Source organism: Natator depressus, chromosome 1 (assembly GCF_965152275.1).
Source record: "Natator depressus isolate rNatDep1 chromosome 1, rNatDep2.hap1, whole genome shotgun sequence".
NCBI classification, from domain to species: domain Eukaryota; kingdom Metazoa; phylum Chordata; order Testudines; family Cheloniidae; genus Natator; species Natator depressus.
In genome coordinates, this window is record NC_134234.1 from 238,703,795 (window position 1) to 238,723,967 (window position 20,173).

A 20,173-nucleotide genomic window follows, 5' to 3' on the forward strand; every position below is an offset into this window, starting at 1 on the left:
TTGAATCCATGACAGTATCAAACAGTATCTAGAAGCTCACAGTGTTGATTGTGGTACTGAGGGATACGCTGAAGAAGCTAGTAGTGATTGTGATTTCAATAGCTGTGAGTGTGGTAGTGTTGCTAGCAAATATAATGATACTGGTGATATGATGATGCTGGTTGTAGTGACATAAAATGTCACTACAGAGATGATAATATAAATGACAAGATGATAGCAATCATTCTGATAATGAAGGGTATTAGTGAGCAGTGGTAAATGTTATTACAGTTAAGGTATTACATTGTTTTTACTTCTCCGTTTATTTTTGTGTTTAATTTCCCAGGGATCAATACAGTGATTCATGTAGAAAATACCACACGTAAAATAAAACAGTGACACTCATCCAAGGTGTTCCAATCACCTACTATGCCCATGACAGTCATGCAGGATTCATTATGTTATGTGAGCAATTGGGACCTCAGTAGTCATCACACAAAAGCATGACTCAGCTTTGTTCCTTAAGGATTGCTGAAGGAAATAAAAAAAAAAATAAAAGTACCAAGTCCCAGTGTAACCCACTCTCCTAAGTGCACCTGCAGCCCTGGGGTACTACTAAGGATACTGACATGCTTGGGGATGATAGAAATAATGCTAACAACAGGGTGTTATTGATAGTAAATACAGTGGTGAGGTTAACTGTACCATGTGCTAGAGGTTTTGACATATTTGGCCTGATTTTCCACTCACACCAGTTTTGCACCAGTGTAACTCCATTGGCTACAGTGGAGCTGTTCCTGATTTACTCTGTAGTGAAAGTGGGATCAGAATTCTGCCCAGGGATGGTATTGTGGGTAATGGCAGGAGCTGAGATGATAGGGTGGTGGTATTAGCACTAATTGTGGTTGGAGCTCATGTGTGACAATGGTAACCTGGTGTTGTCATTCTGATGCTGATAATGAGATAATGGCAATTACAAGATGATGCTTTATGGGAAGACGATGATCTAAAGGATGAGGGAAGCGGTTGTGATTTAATGCTAAAATCATTCGTTTGGAATACATCTCCAGTGGTCACTTATCTAGTACATCCCTGTGAATGGTGACAAAATTACTCCTCACTAAAACCAGTGAGATCTTCTGCTGGAGTAAATTAGTGCATTGAAAAAAGAAAAAAGAAAAGGAGTACTTGTGGCACCTTAGAGACTAACCAGTTTATTTGAGCATGAGCTTTCGTGAGCTACAGCTCACTTCATCGGATGCATAGCATATCGTGGAAACTGCTATGCATCCGATGAAGTGAGCTGTAGCTCACGAAAGCTCATGCTCAAATAAACTGGTTAGTCTCTAAGGTGCCACAAGTACTCCTTTTCTTTTTTCTTTTTACGAATACAGACTAACACGGCTGTTACTCTGAAACCTGTCATTAGTGCATTGAAATTACCGATTCACGATAGCAGAGTATCTGGCTCCAAGTGTCTAGTGTAGCCCTGATTATCCATAATGATAATGATTTCAAATTGCCAAGGGAGGTTTTGCTCCTTAGCACAGTTGTGTTTAGAATTATAGGCCCAGGTTTTCCGGCCCACTTGAGAGCCGCTCAGTGACGGACGAGGAGTCCAGGGTGGGAGAAAAGGTGGTATTGCGCCTTCTTTATATTTCCACAATTCTGGGCCAGCTAAGGGCTACCCTGGAACAGCGTAGAACAGCTTCAGGAGAACAGTTAGCAGCTCTACACCACTCTGGAATGTTCCATCTTCAGGGGGAATCCTCAAGAAGTCAGTTACACCAACTTGACGGCCTAGTACTGCCAGAGTGACACAAAGGGGCTGAAGAAAGAGCCAGAATCTGGTCCACAGAGCTTTCGGTGGTATTTAAATTGCAATTCCAAATGTGTCTTAAGCTCCTGGGCCAAGATTTTCAAAACTAGCTGGTGATTTATGGTAGCCTCAATTTTTGGTGAGCCCCCAGCCTCTGAAAATCAGACCCCTTTAAAGTGTCTCACATTGAGCACCCAGAAATTGAGGCTAGTCATTTTTGATAGCCTTGGCCATTACTTCTTGCTGACTGAGAATAACTGATCCCTTGAAAAAGAATGGTCTAGTGCAGTGTTTCTCAAACTGGGGTCTGCAGACCCCTGGGGGTCCATGAGGGTACTCCAGGGGTTCTGCGGGCCCTGCCGATCAACTCCTCCCCCTCCCTCCCTCCCTCAACTCCTCCCCCTCCCTCCCAGAGCCTTCTGCACCCTGAGGAACAGCTGTTCCCCAGCGTGCAGGAGGCGCTGGGAGGGAGAAGGAGGAATGGGGATGTGGTGCACTCGGGGGAAGGGGCAGAAAGAGGCGGGGTGGAGTGGGGGAGGGAAGAGTGGGGTAGGGGGCGGGCCTTGGGGGAAGAGGTGGAGTAGGGGTGAGGCCTGGGATTGAGTGGGGAGGCTTGGGGGTCCATGAAAAATTTAAAATCAAAATGGGCGTCCTCGGGTTGCTAAAGTTTGAGAACCGCAGGTCTCGTGAGTAGCAAAAGGTAGCTGGGTGTCAGGACTCCTTGGTTCTATTCCTAGCACTTTCACTGACTCTTTATAACCTTGGACATGTCATTTGAACACTCTTTGCTTTGATTTACCCATATATAAATTGGGTACAATAATATTAACTTGCCTCACTGGGGTGATGAGAGGCTTAGTTAATTAACATGTATAAAGTGTTTTGAAATCATGGCACGTAAGGTGCTATGTAAGTGCCAGATAGTATTGCTTACCTGTGAGTAAACATTTATCTTGTCTCTCCTCAGCCTTCTGTTCTCTTCAGCAGGGTTTCCTTACCCCGCTCTCTTAATCTTTCCATACAGGACTTATTTTTCCAAACTTTTTACCCTGTCTGTTGCTTTCTTCTGAACTGCCTCCAGTTTTTCTGTCTTCTATGAAACATGGTGCTCTCAACTGGAAGAAGAGTTCCAGTTAAGGCCTACTAAGTGCCAACCAGAGCAGAATAATTACCTTGTGTGTTTTACACATAATACTCCTCTTAACATATCCCAAGAGAGCAATTACCTTTCTTTCTACAGTCTCACATTGTTAATTCATATTGAGTTGATCTGTCCCTGGGGTATGCCTTCCTAGCTGGGATTCAGTCTTTGAGTTAACAGATTACAGATTCGTTTTCTCTTGTTCTGTATTTGTGCCCATGACTGTTCCTTCCTATGTAAACCAATTTATATTTCTTTTCATATGAATCTTGTAGGGTCACACATGTAGGGTATGTGTGCAGAGCAAAAATAAATCCCCTGGCAGCAAGTCCCAGAGCGTGGGTCTAGAGACTCAGGCTTGCAGGGCTTCTGCTATGGTGCTAAAAATAGCTGTCAGAGTGGTAGCCATGTTAGTCTGTATCAGCAAAAACAATGAGGAGTCCTTGTGGCACCTTAGAGACTAACAAAATTATTTGGGCATAAGCTTTCATGGACTAAAAACCCACTTCATCAGATGCATGGGTTGGAAAATACAGTAGGCAGGTTGGTATAAATACACAGCACATGAAAAGATGGGAGTTGCCTCATCAGGTGTGGGTGGGTCAATGCTAACGAGCCAATTCAATTAAGGTGGAAGTGGCCTATTCTCAATAATTGACAAGAAGGGGTGAATACCAAGGGAGGGAAATCACTTTTGTAGTGCTAATGAGGCCAATACAATCAAGGTGGCCCATTGCAAATAGTTGACAAGAAGGTGTGAGTATCAGCAGAAGGAAATTAGTTTTTGTAGTGACCCATCCACTCCACTTTATTCAGGTCTAATTGGATGGCACCCAGTTTGCAAATTAATTCCAGTTCTGCAGTTTCTCATTGGAGTCTGTTTTTGAAGTTTTTTTGTTGAAGAATTGCCACTTTTAAGACTGTTATTGAGTGTCCAGGGAGATTGAAGTGTTCTCCAACTGGTTTTTGAGTGTTATAATTCTTGATGTCTGATTTGTGTCCATTTATTCTTTTGCATAGAGACTGTCTGGTTTGGCCAATGTACATGGCAGAGGGGCATTGCTGACACATGATGGCATATATCACATTGGTAGGTGTGCAGGTGAACGAGCCCTTGACCGTGTGGCTGATGTGGTTAGGTCCTATGATGGTGTCCCTTGAATAGATATGTGGACAGAGTTGGCAACAGGGTTTGTTGCAGGGAACTGAACTGGCCTCCTTAGCACTGACCCCCAACTTGGTAAGGCAACTCCCATCTTTTCATGTGATGTGTATTTATACCAACCTGCTTACTGTATTTTCCACTCCATGCATCTGATGAAGTGGGTTCTAGCCCACAAAAGCTTATGCCCAAATAAATTTGTTAGTCTCTAAGGTGCCACAAGGACTCCTCATTGTTTTTACTGATAAAGAATAACACAGCTACCCCTCTGAAATGTGTCAAAGGAAATAGGGATTAAAGAAGGTTGCTTTCCTGATCTTGGAAAAGGCATAAGCTGCCCATGGAAAGCCCAATATAAACCTGAGTCAGTCTCTGCTCCTGTTAGATCACACTCAGAACCTCCTCTCAACTTGACACCAACCCATTAAATGGGTACGTGAACTCTGTTAGATTCTGAAATGATATAAATGGTGGGGTAAGTTATATAAATGTTGGGTGTAAGTTGGTCAAAAAAGGTCTGTGAGTGACACCAAACTGGCATTTGATGATGTGTTAAAATGTGTGTAATTTACCCAGATGTGGTGTTTTACAGGGAGCAAACACAGCTCCTGGTGTGCCTCCTTATGCCAGAGCTGGGCGCGGAAGTGTCGAGCATGGCACAGTGTTAGCTAGTTAGTGGGGGAGGGTCTGCTGTACCCCATTACCTCTGGCTTCATGCCCTTTCTGTCCCCATAGGGCCAGGACCTCAGCAGGTGTAAAACGGTGTGGCTCCACTGAATTCAAAGAGGATGTACTAACCTACACCAGCTAAGGATCTGACCCCTGTAGTGCAAGTTACCCTCATTGGGCCAGATGCTGATTTCATACTTATGGAAATCTGTTGCAACATCATGGCTTCAATTAAGAGACTCCTGCTTTACACACGCATGAGAGAGCAGAATCAGGCACCTGTGGTCTCAAACCCAAGCCTATAGGGTTGCTAAGCAACAGCCTGACCCTCTGTGCCACAGTACTGCAAGGTAAGATGAGGGAACTGCAGCTGATACCCCAACAGCAGAGGCTACCATCGCCAACTCAGTGAGGTCAGATGACTAGCAGCAGACTGCTGATTGGGGTCTACTGGGGATAAAATTTCTTGTTCCTGTCCCACTACTTGTCTGAGCAGCTAGTTGCTAGGCCTGTATCTGTCCAGACCCCCCGAGACCAAGTCCTGGCCTCCTTGCTGCGTTCCTACTCCTTGTCCCTGGTTCCTGCTGCTTTGCCTTGTTCCCTGTTCCTGCTACCACAGCTGTTTCCTAAGCTAAGGACTCTGGCTTGGGCCTTGGTGTGACTTCTGACTGTGACCCTAACTCCACTCACTGCTCTGAACACTAGGGAGCTACAGGCACAGTGTTTACAAAGATGTTATGCTGGCTTTATACCAGAGTAAACTAAATCAGAATATCTTCCACTGAATGCCAAATCAATGCATGTTACCTCTTCTTTGCAATTTACACCACTGTTTATTTCATCACTGAATTTCACCCAGAAACTTTCCTGAGAGTTGCACCTCCATCTACAAGGTTGCAAACTTGCATTTGTCTGTATTTGGCCCTCTGTGTTCAGTTTTTCTAGCCAATTGTGTATCTATCCTATTTCTCTATTTCAGCCACATTTTCTAGCTAAATATCACATGGCAGGATGTTAAAATAAGTCACTGAAGTAGAGGTATGCTGTGTCCATTGCATTTCATTCAATCAGTAACCTATGATTTTTCTGATTATCTGTGTTTCCTCTGGGTGCTCACAAATTAACTGTGTTATTAATTGTTCTAGTAATTTACCAAATATTGAAGCTCAACTTCCTGATCAACTTTCCATCCTCCTTTGAAAACAAGTTTTTGTTCATTCTTTTGAGACTTCATTTGTTCTTTGTTAGGTCTCAAACATTGTTGTAGGTGGACCAGATGCACCTTCTGCTTGTCCTTTTACCTCTCTAGCTTTAATTCCATTGGACATTGCTGATTTGAATATGTCCAGTTTATATAGTCTCTAACGTAACCCTTGTGACTCTACCTTGAAACTCTTCCTTTCTCTGTTACCTACTACTGCAGTCTCTGTCCTGTCACTACTGTCCTTTTTAAGAGTGAAGCAAAGCACTTATTAAGCATTCTAGCCTGATTCTTGCTCTCTCTTATTTGTTCTCCAGCCTTTATAAGTTGTGGACCTATACTTTCCTTACTCATTTTCATGCGTCTTACTATTTGTATTTATACAGTTTCTTGCTCGTTTTTACATCCTTTGCTAACAGCGCTTTATTTTGTGCCTTTGATTTTTGCAGGATATGTCTTCTTATCCACAGACGCAATTGCCTAGTTTTTTCCATTTTCTTTATGGGGTCTTCTATTTGTCCTGCTTTTCCCTTGCTTTTCCTTCTCTGCTCTGCTAGCTTCCAGCTCCCCTGAATCCCTTACTTTCTTTCCCCAGGAGACACCTCCTACTAAGGTCTTGGTCCTGAATGCCACAGATGCAAAGTGTTGTACTTACAAGTGCAAAGTAAAAAATGTTGAGCAAAACAGGGAGTGCAGGGGAATCGGATCCTGAATAATGCAGAGTAAGACTGTTGTTCCTGATAACAAGACTATGGCCAAAGAGGGAAACACATAGCTAAGTGCCTCATTTGCTTACATCTCTTCAGATATGCACATTCTGTGCTCTCCCCTGCCTGCACACATGTGCCTGGACACACATACACTCTTGGGCACCCTTATGGTTACACTCAAGGGTCTTGGGACTTACTTCCACTCAGTGCAGAGGATTGCACCTAGAACTTCACCTGAATGGTTCCTGCTCGTAGCCTCTGCTCACTCGCTACAACTGAGTAGTCCCCATAGCACATTGCAAAAAGACCTAAAGGAGCAGGCCTTAACTCTTGGTTTTAAAATTTGCCTTTTACCTCCATTATTGTTATGCTGATGATTTCACCCTCCCCTATTAATATTGTGTACAGTATCATTACAAAGTCTTTGGCTCCCACATTACATGCAATTTCCAGGTCTCTAATTCTTTCTCTAAATATAATAACTACTTTATAAAAAACAAGGAAAGAATTAGAGACCTGGAAATTGCATGTAATATGGGAACCAGAGACTTTGTAATGATACTGTACCCAATATTAATGGTCATGATCAGATCTAAACTAAGCTATATTAAGTTGTCCCCTTAATAATTCAAGAAAATGTTGGATGATCTTGGTTTCGCTGTATTAATTGCATGTAATGTGGGAGCCAGAGACTTTGTAATGATACTGTACCCAATATTAATGGTCATGATCAGATCTAAACTAAGCTATATTAAGTTGTCCCCTTAATAATTGAAGAAAATGTCGGATCTTGGTTTCACTGTATTAAGATAAGAGACATCTAACTAGTTAAAGTCCACCATTGCTTCTCATCTGGACACACCTGAAATCTCTTCAAGGTGTAGCTCACCCATTCCTTCTTCCTAATACAATGGGACTCTATAGCAGACCTCAGTCTTCATTTCCCCTCTGTTCTAACATAACTCAATGACTTTTAACATTTTTATCTCTAGCTTCCATCTGCACCTAGGAGTATCATGTACTCATTCCTGATGCATGGCTCCATTCCAGGCCTCCACCTTAAGCTTTTTCCTGACAGGAATCTCTGATTCCTCCTGCCTTTTAGGAATCTGACCATCATTCAGGTGGAGATGTTTTTTCCATGGTGGCCTGCGGATGTGAAGCTCCAGACCCCTGGACACCCATCTCAATATCCACTTCCTCATTTTCAAACAACACCTGAAAACCTTGGGCTCTGTGGGCTGCGTGGAGGGAGGCAGGGGAGTTGGTTTTGATATGCCTGGGGTATCCCCAACAGCAAAGTTACCAGCGGCCTCTGTTCCTTTTGTGCTGCTTAGGTGATGTAAAAAGGGCACAGCAGACCTAAGAATCTGACCCTTTATTTTTTTACCTGTGGTGTCTTTTTGACTCTAGTAAAAGTTTGTCTGAGTAACAATTTGTTTAAAAACTAAGCAAAGACCTCCGCATGTGGTCCAATAATAATAATTTTATTTATAAACCATCCTTCTCACTCCCACTGAGACCTTCGGGGTTCTGCATACTGGATCACAGTAAATAAATATAATAACTACTTTATAAAAAACAAATAAAAATACCACAGGAGTAAAGGGGTTATTACATAGGTGTAGAGGACAAAAGTTCTACACATGAAATTCTACAGTGGTCAAGTAGAGGCTGTCCAATCCTCTCTCATCATGGTAGAATAACCAATACTTTGGTGGTACCAGGGTGCTGATGAGGGAGATGGTGGCTTTGGGCTTTGGTGATGGTATAAAATGGTGGTGATGTGATAGTAGCAGTGATTATGATGAAAGTAATAATGATGAGGTCAATGGCAGTGATGGCGCCATCACGGTGGTGTTGGCACTGAGGAAAGCAATGTTGTGGAGGATGATATTGAGGCAGATGATGCTGGTAGTGGCGACATGAGACTGACGGTGTCAATGTTGACTACAGCAATGAAAGCATGTGGAGCTGACACAAGGAGTGTCCCACTGCTGATGGTGGTAGGTGCAGTGGCATCATTATACTACCCAGGTTGGTAAAGATACTTTTCCATCTAAATACAGAATGACCAAGGTTAGAGGTGGAAGGGATTTCAGAGGTTAAGCTCTAAGCACTGCACAAATACCAGTTTATACTCCGCACTCTCTCCCCATGCCCAATGGTCTATGTTGCTGATATTGCTCTTAATCTTTTTTCTTATGTCTAAGCTGAATTTTCCATTCTTTAGTTTAAAGCCATTATTCTTGTGATGCACCCTTAGTCAGCCTTAAATTAGTCTCCCACACACGCTCTATTTCATGCAGTTGCTTGCCTCTCATTTATCTTTACTACAGAGCTATCATGTCTTCCTCCCTTTAAAATTTTGATCTATGTGAGTTTGTGTAACCTTCCTCAGTGGACAGACCTTCCATTGCTCCAATCATAATAGTTGTAAGAGGAGGAGGTGCTCCTTGAAATCGAGAAGTTGCAGCCAAGAAGCTGTTCATTTTTACTCCTTCATGTAGGGAAAGCCTCTGCAGTTTGCACTCGTTGCTGATAATCAACAGATTAAATTCAAGGTCTTGCTAGTACTAAACAAAAGTATTAAGTTGTCTTGATTCCATTTGCCTTGAAGGCACATAGCTGGAGAAGTAATCATTCAAGCCTTTGTCCTCCATCCCAAGATTTCATCTGTGACCCCTTCTAGGAAGCTCCCTTCCTGAGGGCATTTGCCAAAATCTTTCTATTTTAAGGCTTAGTGTCACCTATACTCTTGCCCCACCCCCACAGGCCCTTCAATACACATTTCCTCTTTAGTCCTTAGGCTTCTTTGTTGTATTCACCTGCCCACGGCCCCTTACAAAACACTGGATGGAAGAGGATACCTCTGCCCTTTGGACTGAGATCTCAGAGTGAAGTTAGAATCTCAGACATCATTCCCTTTTTGCTTACTCTCCTATGGGCTGGTCTCCACACAGGTTTTGTACCACTCTAGCTGTATTTGTATAGTTAAAGCAATAAAACCTACCAACGTAGACACCATCATACCAGTATAACCACATCCATGCTCGGGGATCGGTTTCTGTACCAGTTTCTAAACAGATGTCATTACATTGGTACAAAACGGTGCGTGGACCAGCCTTTAGAGATTATGGGGTTTTGCTCCCTGTGGTGCAGCCTGAGAGAAACTACCCAAACCAGCCTAAGATGTTGTATTGAAAATAGAGAGAAAATTATAGTAAATCAAAAAGAGCCAGCGTGAAGAACATATATCTAAATTTAAACTTCTCATAAAATACACCAGGTAGTCTCATCTCAGTCACAGAACAATTGAAGGAAATACTTTACATTCCTAGGCAGCAATGCCGACTCCCCAAACTTCTTTTGTCAGAGGCCAGCCGCCAGCAATTCATCCCCCTTCCTTGTCTTCCTGGGTTTTTCCTTTTCGGGTTTGTTTTCATTAGGAAAAAACTTGAGGTTAGGTGAGGGTTAGTGGCACATTTGCTAACCCTGACCTAATCTTGACCACTTACCTAATCTTGAGAAGCCCTTAGTCTCTCAGGACTTGTTTTTAAAATTGTGGGTGTAGGTTGAGTGGTTTGATGGTTAAAAGGGTTTTTCAGAATTCTTTATTACATCCTTACAATAGATGCTTATCCTGTGGTTTTGGCTTATTATCACGCAAGATTGCCCCCTCACCAACAAAGTGGTGTATCCTAGATCCATTCAGGATTGCATGAACCACCTTCTTGTCTGTTCCACCCACAACTAGGCAGAGACACACAACAGCAGTTTGTGTTCCCCGTCCTCGGGTTGATGGTCTAGGGAGGGGAAGCAGGTCTTTTAAGGATGTTAGGTAAACCGGCTTTCGAAAGTTTGTCTTCCTGGCTGAGCAGGCAGTTTCACAGCCTGCTCTTTGAGGACACCCACTCCACACTTCTTTGTCTGCATTTAGAACTACAGCTTGTAGACTTTCTTAGCATAATTATACTCCATATTAAATATCACTTATTGACACATACCAGGTCCTCTGCCATGCTCAGGATACAGCCATTCCATTTCCACCTGTGACCATTTTGTCCTCCTTTTTAACCTTGGTAGAGTGACTGGCTGTGCTGGAGACTTTGGGTGGGATTGTCCCCTAGCTTGCACCTTTTGTACTCATTCAGAGCTGTACAAAGTGAGTGCCAATGGCTACCAAGTCAGGACGGTCGTGTTTTACACCCACTCCATGCCTGAGTACTACAAGCGTACATGGCAGTGCACGGTACAGGGCAGTAGGCAATAAGGCTCATTGTGCCCACCACTCTTTTTTTCATGTTATTTTAACTTTTGTAAAGCACCTGGGTACGGCATGTGACGATAGGTGCTGTGTAAATAAAAAATACAGAGCGCACCAAAGCTCAGTCCTCACTTGGGGAAAAGGCTCTACGGAGTCATTGGGAGTCTTGCCTGGGTAAGAATTCAGCTCAGGATCTGGCCTGTTATAAATAAATATACAGCAATAAGAATTATGGCAATGTTGAGGATACTAATGCTGCTGTTCCTCTCCATTTGTAGTTCAGAGAGGCTGGGCAAGGAGGCCTGTGTAACCAAGCCATCATGCTGATCACAGACGGAGCCGTGGAGGATTATGAATCTGTGTTTGAAAAGTACAACTGGCCTGATCGTAAGGTTTGTCTCAAAAGGGATGAATAAAGGGAGCAGGGGAGGGGAAGGAAAGTGACCATCCTGGCATGGAGTGAATAGAAAACACCACATACCCAAGTATGCGTACTCAGAAGCCTCCACATGCTCCCTACTGTAAATACAACACAAAGCAGCTAGACAATAAGTTGGTGAGGGGATTATAAAGGTGCTGTGATTTTAAAGGGACACTGTCAGGTCAAGTTTGGCCCAAAATATGTATGTGTGTGTGTGTGTGTGTGTGTGTGTGTGTGTGTGTGTGTGTGTGTGTGTGTGTTGGGGTCGGGGTATGTGTGTGTGTGGAGTTTTAAAAAAGGCTATTTCAAAAGCTGAGGACAATAGAAACATTCTTCTGGTTTACTAAAACAAAAAAAGCCACAAACCACCAACAACAAATACAAAACTCCACCAACCTCCAGACTGAAACATGTTTTATTAAATGAATAAATAAATAACTGAACATCTCTATGCAGTATTTACAATAGAACTGGGTGGAAAAGGTTGGGGTTTTCCTGTCCTGCAGAATTTTTTGAGATTTCAAGATATTGTCCTGTTATACGTTGGGATGAACCCAAGACTTTTCCAAGACAAACTAGACAGACAGACACTGACCCACCCCAGAGTAGCCAATAGTCCTCTGGTTAGGGCATTTACCTGGGTGTAGGACACCCAGGTTCGTAGTCCTTGCTCTGCCTGGTTCAGGCAGAGACTTGTACCTGGATATCCCAGAGAACCTGAGAAACATTTCTTGAGGAAAGTTCACTGGAAATGGAACATTCCCATGAAAAGTTTCAATTTCAGCTAATCGGCGTTTTCTGACAAAAAACTGTCTTGTCAAAAAATTCCCAACCAGCTCTATTTGTAACTCAGTTGTGTTACAGCCTTGTGCTATTGAATCAGGACCTGGAACTGAAAAAGAATAAGAACTGATTCTAAACCAAAGTGACTCGTTTGTTTTCCTTGTCCAAGCTGAGGGAAATGCACAAGGGAAACAAACAGCAGAAAGAGCAAAAAACAAATTTGATTTTTAATATTGTTTCATTTTAAATAAGCTAAATTGTTATTGATCACATGAATGAGAACACTCTGAAAACAGATGAATTTTAACCTGATAGTGTCCCGTTAATTGCTTTATGTGGTTAAATATTTCCATGGGTTAAGAATTTTTATGAGTGGTGAAGCTACCTGCATGTGGATCTGGCTACTGCTGTGAAATCAATCACAATTCTTGCTTCTGGTTTGTTAATCAAACCTTCTCTCCACAGCTGTTCCCAAAACAAATCCAGTGTGTGCCAGCTCAGTGTTTAAGAGTTCTCATCTCCAAATTATCACGCTCCATGCCTCCATGTATTGTTACTTGGCTGGCCGGGTTAATTTTGATTGATAATGAGGTTCTCATGGAACAAGAGAATCATATATCAGTGTAAAGACAATTTCTCCACTGTCCTTCAGTGTAGTAATTTACACTTCTGCAACATGGGTGTCAAGCCACTACCGTTCTAGTTTCGTAGCATGTTACATTACACCTCTTTGGACTGACTTGGGACTGTTGCAAATGGGAGATGATTTCTGCATAATTCTTACCACTGTATTCTTGTTACACAGGTCCGGGTTTTCACTTATCTCATTGGAAGGGAAGTCACATTTGCACAAAATGTGAAATGGATAGCTTGCAACAACAAAGGTGCTGTCTGTGAACAATTAGCCCACTATACACATCACATGCAGACTGCAATCATGCATTCTGGGACTGAGATCTCTTTAGAGCTCATACACTAAAGTTTGTGCCTAGTTAGCACTTGGATGGGAGACTTCTGAGGAAAACTCAGGTGCTGCAAGGAGTGCTGTTGGTGTTTCACTGAGGCTACTCCTTGATCAGTACTAAACCGACTCCCTATCGTGGTGTTAAGCAACACTGTGTCTGTGTCGCTGGACATGCTATCTTTTGGCTGAGTGACAAAACTGCCATCCTTTCTTTTAAAGATTTCATGGCCCTTTTCACAAGAGCAGAAGGTGAACCCCAGAGTCCTGGCCAAATGGCATTATGTATGTCTACCTAAAATTCTGCCATTGGTTCATTTTGATCCCAGTATTCCTCATTTTCCCCACCTTAAGACTATGAGGTGCTATTGCTGGCACAAAATGGCTGCCACTTTGTACCCCAAAGTAGGGCTGAATGATTCTTTCACATATAAGCCAGTAAATGGCTTCCCTATGTAGGTGCACAATGGGGTGGGGATCCATGAGCAAGGTCTGGGAGAATAAACAATTTCACCTGTCTTTGTCTGCAAATTGTCTACAAACAGATTGTGAAATGCTTATATGTTTGTGGTGTTTAAAATGATTGTCAGTAAATAATTCTTTGTTCATGCATTGTGGATCTTCTGAATTCAAGTTTTTATTGGTTGGTTTCACAAGTAACATGATATTGTTTCTGTTCCCTGGTTAGATGATTTATGTAATTAACCGATAAAAGTTCGGATTTCAATTCAAATATTTAAGTGTAAAATTTGCAGTGTGTCATTCACCCTGCTGTTGGTTAGTTATGTTGGTTAGTCCTGTAATTTGAAAGGTGCTTTTGGTGAATATTTGAGCTAAAAGTTCACTTTTTGTGAGTATTCTCACTTGTCATACTCAAGCCCTCGCTTATGCACAGAAAGCAAAGACCCAAGCGTCACAAATAGGTTTGAACGGACACTTTGCTTTTTGAATTCAAATGAACATGCCTGAATAATTCAGGAGAGGACACTGGGAGAGTGACAGGTTTCTGTTTCTCCATTAAGGCTACTACACTCAGATCTCCACCCTGGCAGATGTTCAGGAGAATGTGATGGAATATCTGCATGTGCTCAGCCGTCCGATGGTCATCAATCACGATCATGACATCATATGGACTGAAGCCTACATGGACAGTGCGGTAAGGACATTGAGATAAGCTTCCAATCAGCAGACAGGTTTCAGTGGTAGCCGTGTTAGTCTGTATCAGCAAAAAAACCAGGGAATACTTGTGGCACCTTAGAGACTAACAAATTTATTTGGGCATAAGCTTTCGTGGGCTAGAACAGTAAGGGCTAAGTGAAGGAGAGGGGGAAAGCAGGGCTGTGACATCTGGATCTCTTGGAGGATCCCTCAGAAATATGAACATACTGTAAAACTGGGAGTCAGCTGATCTGTAGAATTTACTGCTCTGCACCTGTTTGGACAGGCAGCATTTCTTTCCCCTCAATCCTGGAACTAAATCCTCCATGCATAGTCTCAGCTCTCCTTGAGAGTATGCAGTGAGCCAGGAAACCAAGGCTAATCACAAATGCACATCATGACCTAAGTAGTGTTTCTTTTCTCCATTAACTCAGGGTACTTTATAAAGGATTATTCACAGGACAGTGATTAGTTATAGCTCAGGATATGGGTCACAGAGATTCTTTTCCTCAGCTCCCGTCATGCTGTCCGTCACACAGAGAGATAGATCTCAGTTTGGGTGTCAAGCTTGTTCCTTTGCTCTCTGTGCTAGCAAGATTTAGGATGATTACAGGTAAGTGTGCTCAACTCTTGGAGTGAGGGAATACCTCACAGCCAGTGTGAGGGAACTAAACGTAGGGTGCCCTACAACCTTCTACTCTCTCCTTTGGTGTCCTCCCATTGCTGTTGCAGACTGGATCCTCTCACTGCTAACTCAACGTTTTTATGTGGCTGCTCCATTGTCTGTGGCCTACACTAGTGGTAGGCTTGAGATGTTCTGAAAATAAGGATGCCACAGCAATGTGCCTTTGAGATCAAGAAAGAGTAAAGAGAGAGACTAAAGAGGAGCGGGGTATAAAGGACCCCTTCTCCCACCCTTCTTCAAGTACATAGAATTGTTTTCCTTGGTCATTTTCTTACCTGTTTTTTTGCCTAGAGGGAAGGGCAGCCCGGTTCTGCTTTTGGTGATCCCAGCACCTTCATGCAGGAGATTCTGGGTTTGGTGTTTTCCTTCTGTAGGCACACTCACTACAGAACAGGCTATGGCGTAGGAATGACAACGCTGTCTCCAGATGCTTCCCAGCCACCAAGGGACCTTGACCACTTCCAAGTGGTGTAGGTGCCCCTAGGAAGAAGTCAGATTATAGACTATGCTCTGACCCCAAAGAGGGGTCAGAGGAGGGGAAGATGTTGAGAGGGTTCAGATGGTGACCGAAGGAGTACGATCTAGAGTGTTAGAGCAGGAAACAGGGTTGTTTACAAAGGGCAGATAAAGAGATGATGTTTAGTCCCCTCAATTCATTAGCCTCTATCCACTGTAGCAGTGCTGGTTTTATTCCACTTTCAGGGCAGTAGGGAAAGAAAGTAAATAATCCCAACATGGAACATGCAGCCAAGTCAAAGAGTCTAATAGTGAAGATTTCCACTCCTGATGTAATTAACTAAACAATCACTGTGCCCTTTTGATTAACCTCTTTGCCATAGGGTAGTATAGAGCTTCTTTCCCATCAAAGGGGCATTGCTACAGCTTTTAAGAATGTGCCGATTTAAATGGGGCCTATTTAAAAGGCATGGTGGTTAGTGGGTGGCAGTTGTGTCCTGAGAAGGATCAGGTCTCAAGAGAAAATGGTTGTCTGAGATTTATGGAACTGGTTTGGAGTCAGGAGTGAGAAAGGAGAAAAGTTTATATATTCCTTCGTGGAAAAGTCCTTTAATAGGGATGAAACCAATGGGATTCTATAGAGAAATTACTCTAAAAACCTGTGGAATTTTAAATAGAATGATCTCCTTTCTATAGAATTTCTAGAACCAACCAGTGGAATATCTGTGCCTGCTCTAGAATTCTACAGGCTGGTTTAAAAATTCTATAGAAGTGTGACTTATACTCGTGTTAAATTTGATAGGACTCTTCCAAAAGGGATGACATATACAGGTTTTGCACTGATTCATGCCTGTAAGACACCGCTGGTTAAGCCCTGGGAAGGCTGGTCCTCACTTCTGTGCTGTGGTTGAATATGGAGGTGTTCCTTGGGATGTACCTGCTCTCTGGGGGCAACAAAGGAAATGTGTTCTGCCAAGCATACTATGCACATGAGGTACTGGTGAGTCAGTTACTGAATGTGCTGAGCAAAACCATCAATAGTACTCCCTGCTACACAGCAAATTCTATATGCCCTGGCTCTGGTATTTTGAAACAAGAGCTTGAAGTGATGTTTTGTCCACTGATGCTTTTCTTGGTTGTCTCATTTTTCTGGCTTGCATTTGTCTTCCTGTCCTGCTGCCTCTCATGCTTTTCATTCATTCATGTATGCGTTCATTCATTCATTTATCCATCCATGTCTCTTGCTAGCTGCCACAATCTGAGGAGGTAACCACCTGTGCTGTGTTCTGTGAGCATGCCACTCCCATTGTGTCGGCTGGTGTGTGTCTGTGCTAGTTCATCTAGTCACTGCTGAACTGTACATCCAGGGAGGGGAGGAGGCAGGAGCACTGAGGATGTGTGTCAGGAAGGAAATGGTAACACTGGATGTACTGGAGAGCTGTGCTGTTGGATGAGAGTAGGTAGGGAGTCCCTGTGCTGTACAGTAGTTTAGTCCACTGTATGTATTTTTACATATGTAGAGTGTGTCACTGTGAGATACATGTGTGCTAGATTAGCCCCAGCACTGCTGTGAATAGGAGCTATCCACCCAAGTATGAGGGCAGCAACAGATTGTGCTCAGTTCAATAAGGCAGAATAGCAGCTTCAACCCTTCAAGTTACTGTCTAGAATGGCTGGCTCCTTTATGGTTCCCAGCATGCACAGGGAGAGGACACAGGACTTTGACCTGTCCAAAGGTGAGCTGCATATCTGGCCAAAGGAGCGATAGAAGGGACTTGCTTCCTGTGCCAAGGAAGGAGAGTCACTTTTCTAGCTAGGTATGTCTGTGAGACTCCTGTGTATTTTATATGTTCCTCCTGTGTTTTGTGTGTTCTTAGAACGTCTCTCTCACAGAGTATTGAGGGCTCTCTGACATCGCATTGCATGTGTTTGTGCTGTGTCCTATATACATGTCTTTTGGGTGTAGCTAAGCATGTTTTGTGTTCGTATCATGTTTTTGCCTCTATCTTTGCAGTTTCTTAAGCAGTCCCTAGGCACACGTGTGATGAGTGCATTTAAATATGGTCTGTGCATGTTTCTTTTTAGTATTTGTCTGTGATGCTTCTCATTCAAGCTATATGCGTTGGTTTGGGGTATATTTATACATGTGATTTGCGTGTCCATGAGTCTTGCTCATGTGTGTGTTGTTTCTTATAATTGTATTGTATGTGCACTTTGGTTGTATTTAAGTATGTATTTGTATGTGAACCTATGTCTGTTTCCTTGGCATGGACATGCATAAAGGGTATTAATTTCTAAAGATTCCTGTCTCTTTAGCATTGTTAGGTCTTTAATGCCTTTTCCTGTGACAAATTTCATTGGTTTTTATCCTAGGCTGATCACCCTCCCCCCACAAGGAGCATTGTTCCTAGGGAAGATCAGAAATGTGCCTTTCATACAGGGCTTTTTTTTTTCTGTATGATTTCATTCAGCATTTGGTGCCCCTGGAAACCCTAATGCTTCTGGTGGTGGCTCCCTATCCTATTACACTTGTTAATACACTGCTCTTTGTCCTGTGGCAGCTCTTTGCATCTCAAGCTCAAAGTCTGCTGCTCATGACAACAGTAGCTATGCCTGTCTTCAGCAAAAAGAATGAAACGGTGAGTATAGTGCTTCCCTACAGTCTCCTTGGAACTAGGGCAGGTAAAAGGATGCTGAGGTGGTCTGCAGTCTTCTAAAGCCATTGGCTAACGAAGATAGGCTTTTGTGGTGGCTCTAGCAAGCTGCTTGGCTATTTATTAATTTCTAAGAGATCATTTGTCCCTCCCTCGGAATGTTTCTTCTTCCCAGTATCACTGGAATAAGAAACTTCATCTTGTTTTCTCACCCCCGGCTTCAGCCCAGCACCAAATGCGCGGACTCCACTCAAGCCCTGACTGTTTACTATGGAAGAGTGATGCAATGGCATTTGCCCATGTTTAGGTGAAGGCAGGCTGAGCGCTAACAGAATTTCACTTCTGAGAACAGTTTCTCCTTTATTTTTTAGAGATCTCATGGCATTCTCCTGGGTGTAGTGGGCTCTGATGTTCCACTCAGGGAGCTACTGAAACTGGCTCCACGGTATAAGGTAAGACCAAAGCTAATGCAAACCGTCTGGCATCATACATGGCTAAATACCTAGTCACTTGTCCACAGGCATAATCCAATGAATTATCAGTTACTGTGCATAAAGGTGTAACCACAGATATAAAGCTTGGATCCTGTGATTTCTTTACAGAACCTGGGGAATTGTCATTCACCATGACAAGCCTGTAGACTACTCTAGAAACAAAGAAACTGAATGTCGTAGCAGATTGGTAATAGGACCTAGAACTTTTTACATCTTGTCACCAGCTTGAACGCATTCTAGGATAATAATGGCCCAAGTTGTCACCATGGGATTACTCTTTGGTGGCCTATCTAAAAAGAGCTGGTAGCTTCCATCCAGTTCCCAGTAGACTAAAACCACCATCATAGCTGGCACCATCACAACTAGCATCACCGTTGACACTCTTGGCAGAGATGCCAAGGATAGAATAGACAATTGAAACTGAACAATTCTGTCATGCCTAGAGGGACTTTCTCCAAGTCAGTTTTGAGATTTCTTGGCAGGAAGAAATTGAGGAAGTTTGCACTATTGCTGTCTGTACTGTACTCATTTTGTGGTTAAAAAGGATTTCAGTCCCCAGACTTGTTAAGATGGCCCGTTTCACCAGCTCTGTATTGCTTTTAAATATGTTTTAAAAGAAAGTTGATCTCATTGAAAAAAATGAATTTTTAATGAGGCTCTGTGGGAAAGTGCTATTCTCTGTGAGGCCTGTTATACTTTGCTTCACTAGGCTTGTGCTGAGAATTCTGTACAATGTCAGTTGGTCCCTCTAGTGAATTTCCATTAGGGGTCACCTTGACAGCAGTGACTGCTGGGGATTACCCCAAAATTCATGTGACTTAAGCTATGGGTTAAAACTTTTTGTTCCTATAAGTGTGACCAAACCAATGCTGGGTAGTTGCACGCACTAGAATACCTAATGTTTGATTGATAATTAGTCACACAAATAAGTCCTCCTTCACTATCAAGAAATATACATCTGTATGGAGGTGTTAAAGACACTAGTTTTCCAGTGGATAATTCTTGTCTTCACAAGTGCAAATTATACTTGAGTTTTAAGAACTCTGTGGATTGGCTGAAATATATACTGTAGGCAGACTTGATCTCATTAGTCACTCTCTCAGAGTTCACCTGAAGGTCAAGTGCGACATTGCCTGGGGTCAGGGGCCCATCCCAGCCTACCTCTGACAGGCTCCACAAGGGGGAATGAGACAACTCAGGTTCCCCTGGGAGAACTTAAGTCACTGAGTAACTGGAAGGCAGTTAATTAGGCACCTGGGCAGGGTAAAAGGGAGCTTGGTTAAACAAGGACTCCTGAGGAGAAAGGAAGCTCCAGAGGAAGAGAGCTTCCAGAGAGCCTGGACTAGGCAAAAGCTCTCCAGGTAAGGAGGCCTGGGAAAGACCCTGGGCAAACAGAGCAAAGACTGTAGGGCCTCTTCAGGCAATGGAGAAGCCTGAGGCTTTACAGCAGAAGGAGCTGCTGCTGGGACATAGAGACTTTTTTGTTAAGTTTTAGCTGGGCTCTGAGGTTAGAGCCTTTAAACCTGGTATGAGTGCTCCTTTCAAAAGACTTTATTAAAGAGAGAGAGACTACTATCAAGTAGAGTGTTTTGGCTTCTTTGTGACAGGACTGT

At 43.0% G+C, this 20,173-nt stretch overlaps 1 protein-coding gene across 1 annotated transcript in view; it reads left to right on the top strand.

Annotated features, from left to right (window-relative positions):
* CACNA2D4 (calcium voltage-gated channel auxiliary subunit alpha2delta 4) overlaps positions 1-20,173 on the top strand; it is a 194,040-nt gene that overhangs the window by 53,335 nt on the left and 120,532 nt on the right. Inside the window, exons 11-15 of the mRNA XM_074938861.1 lie at positions 11,227-11,340; positions 12,958-13,036; positions 14,136-14,269; positions 17,974-18,051; positions 18,438-18,518. Of these exons, the coding sequence (XP_074794962.1) occupies positions 11,227-11,340; positions 12,958-13,036; positions 14,136-14,269; positions 17,974-18,051; positions 18,438-18,518 (486 nt within the window). The remainder of the gene's footprint in view (positions 1-11,226; positions 11,341-12,957; positions 13,037-14,135; positions 14,270-17,973; positions 18,052-18,437; positions 18,519-20,173) is intronic.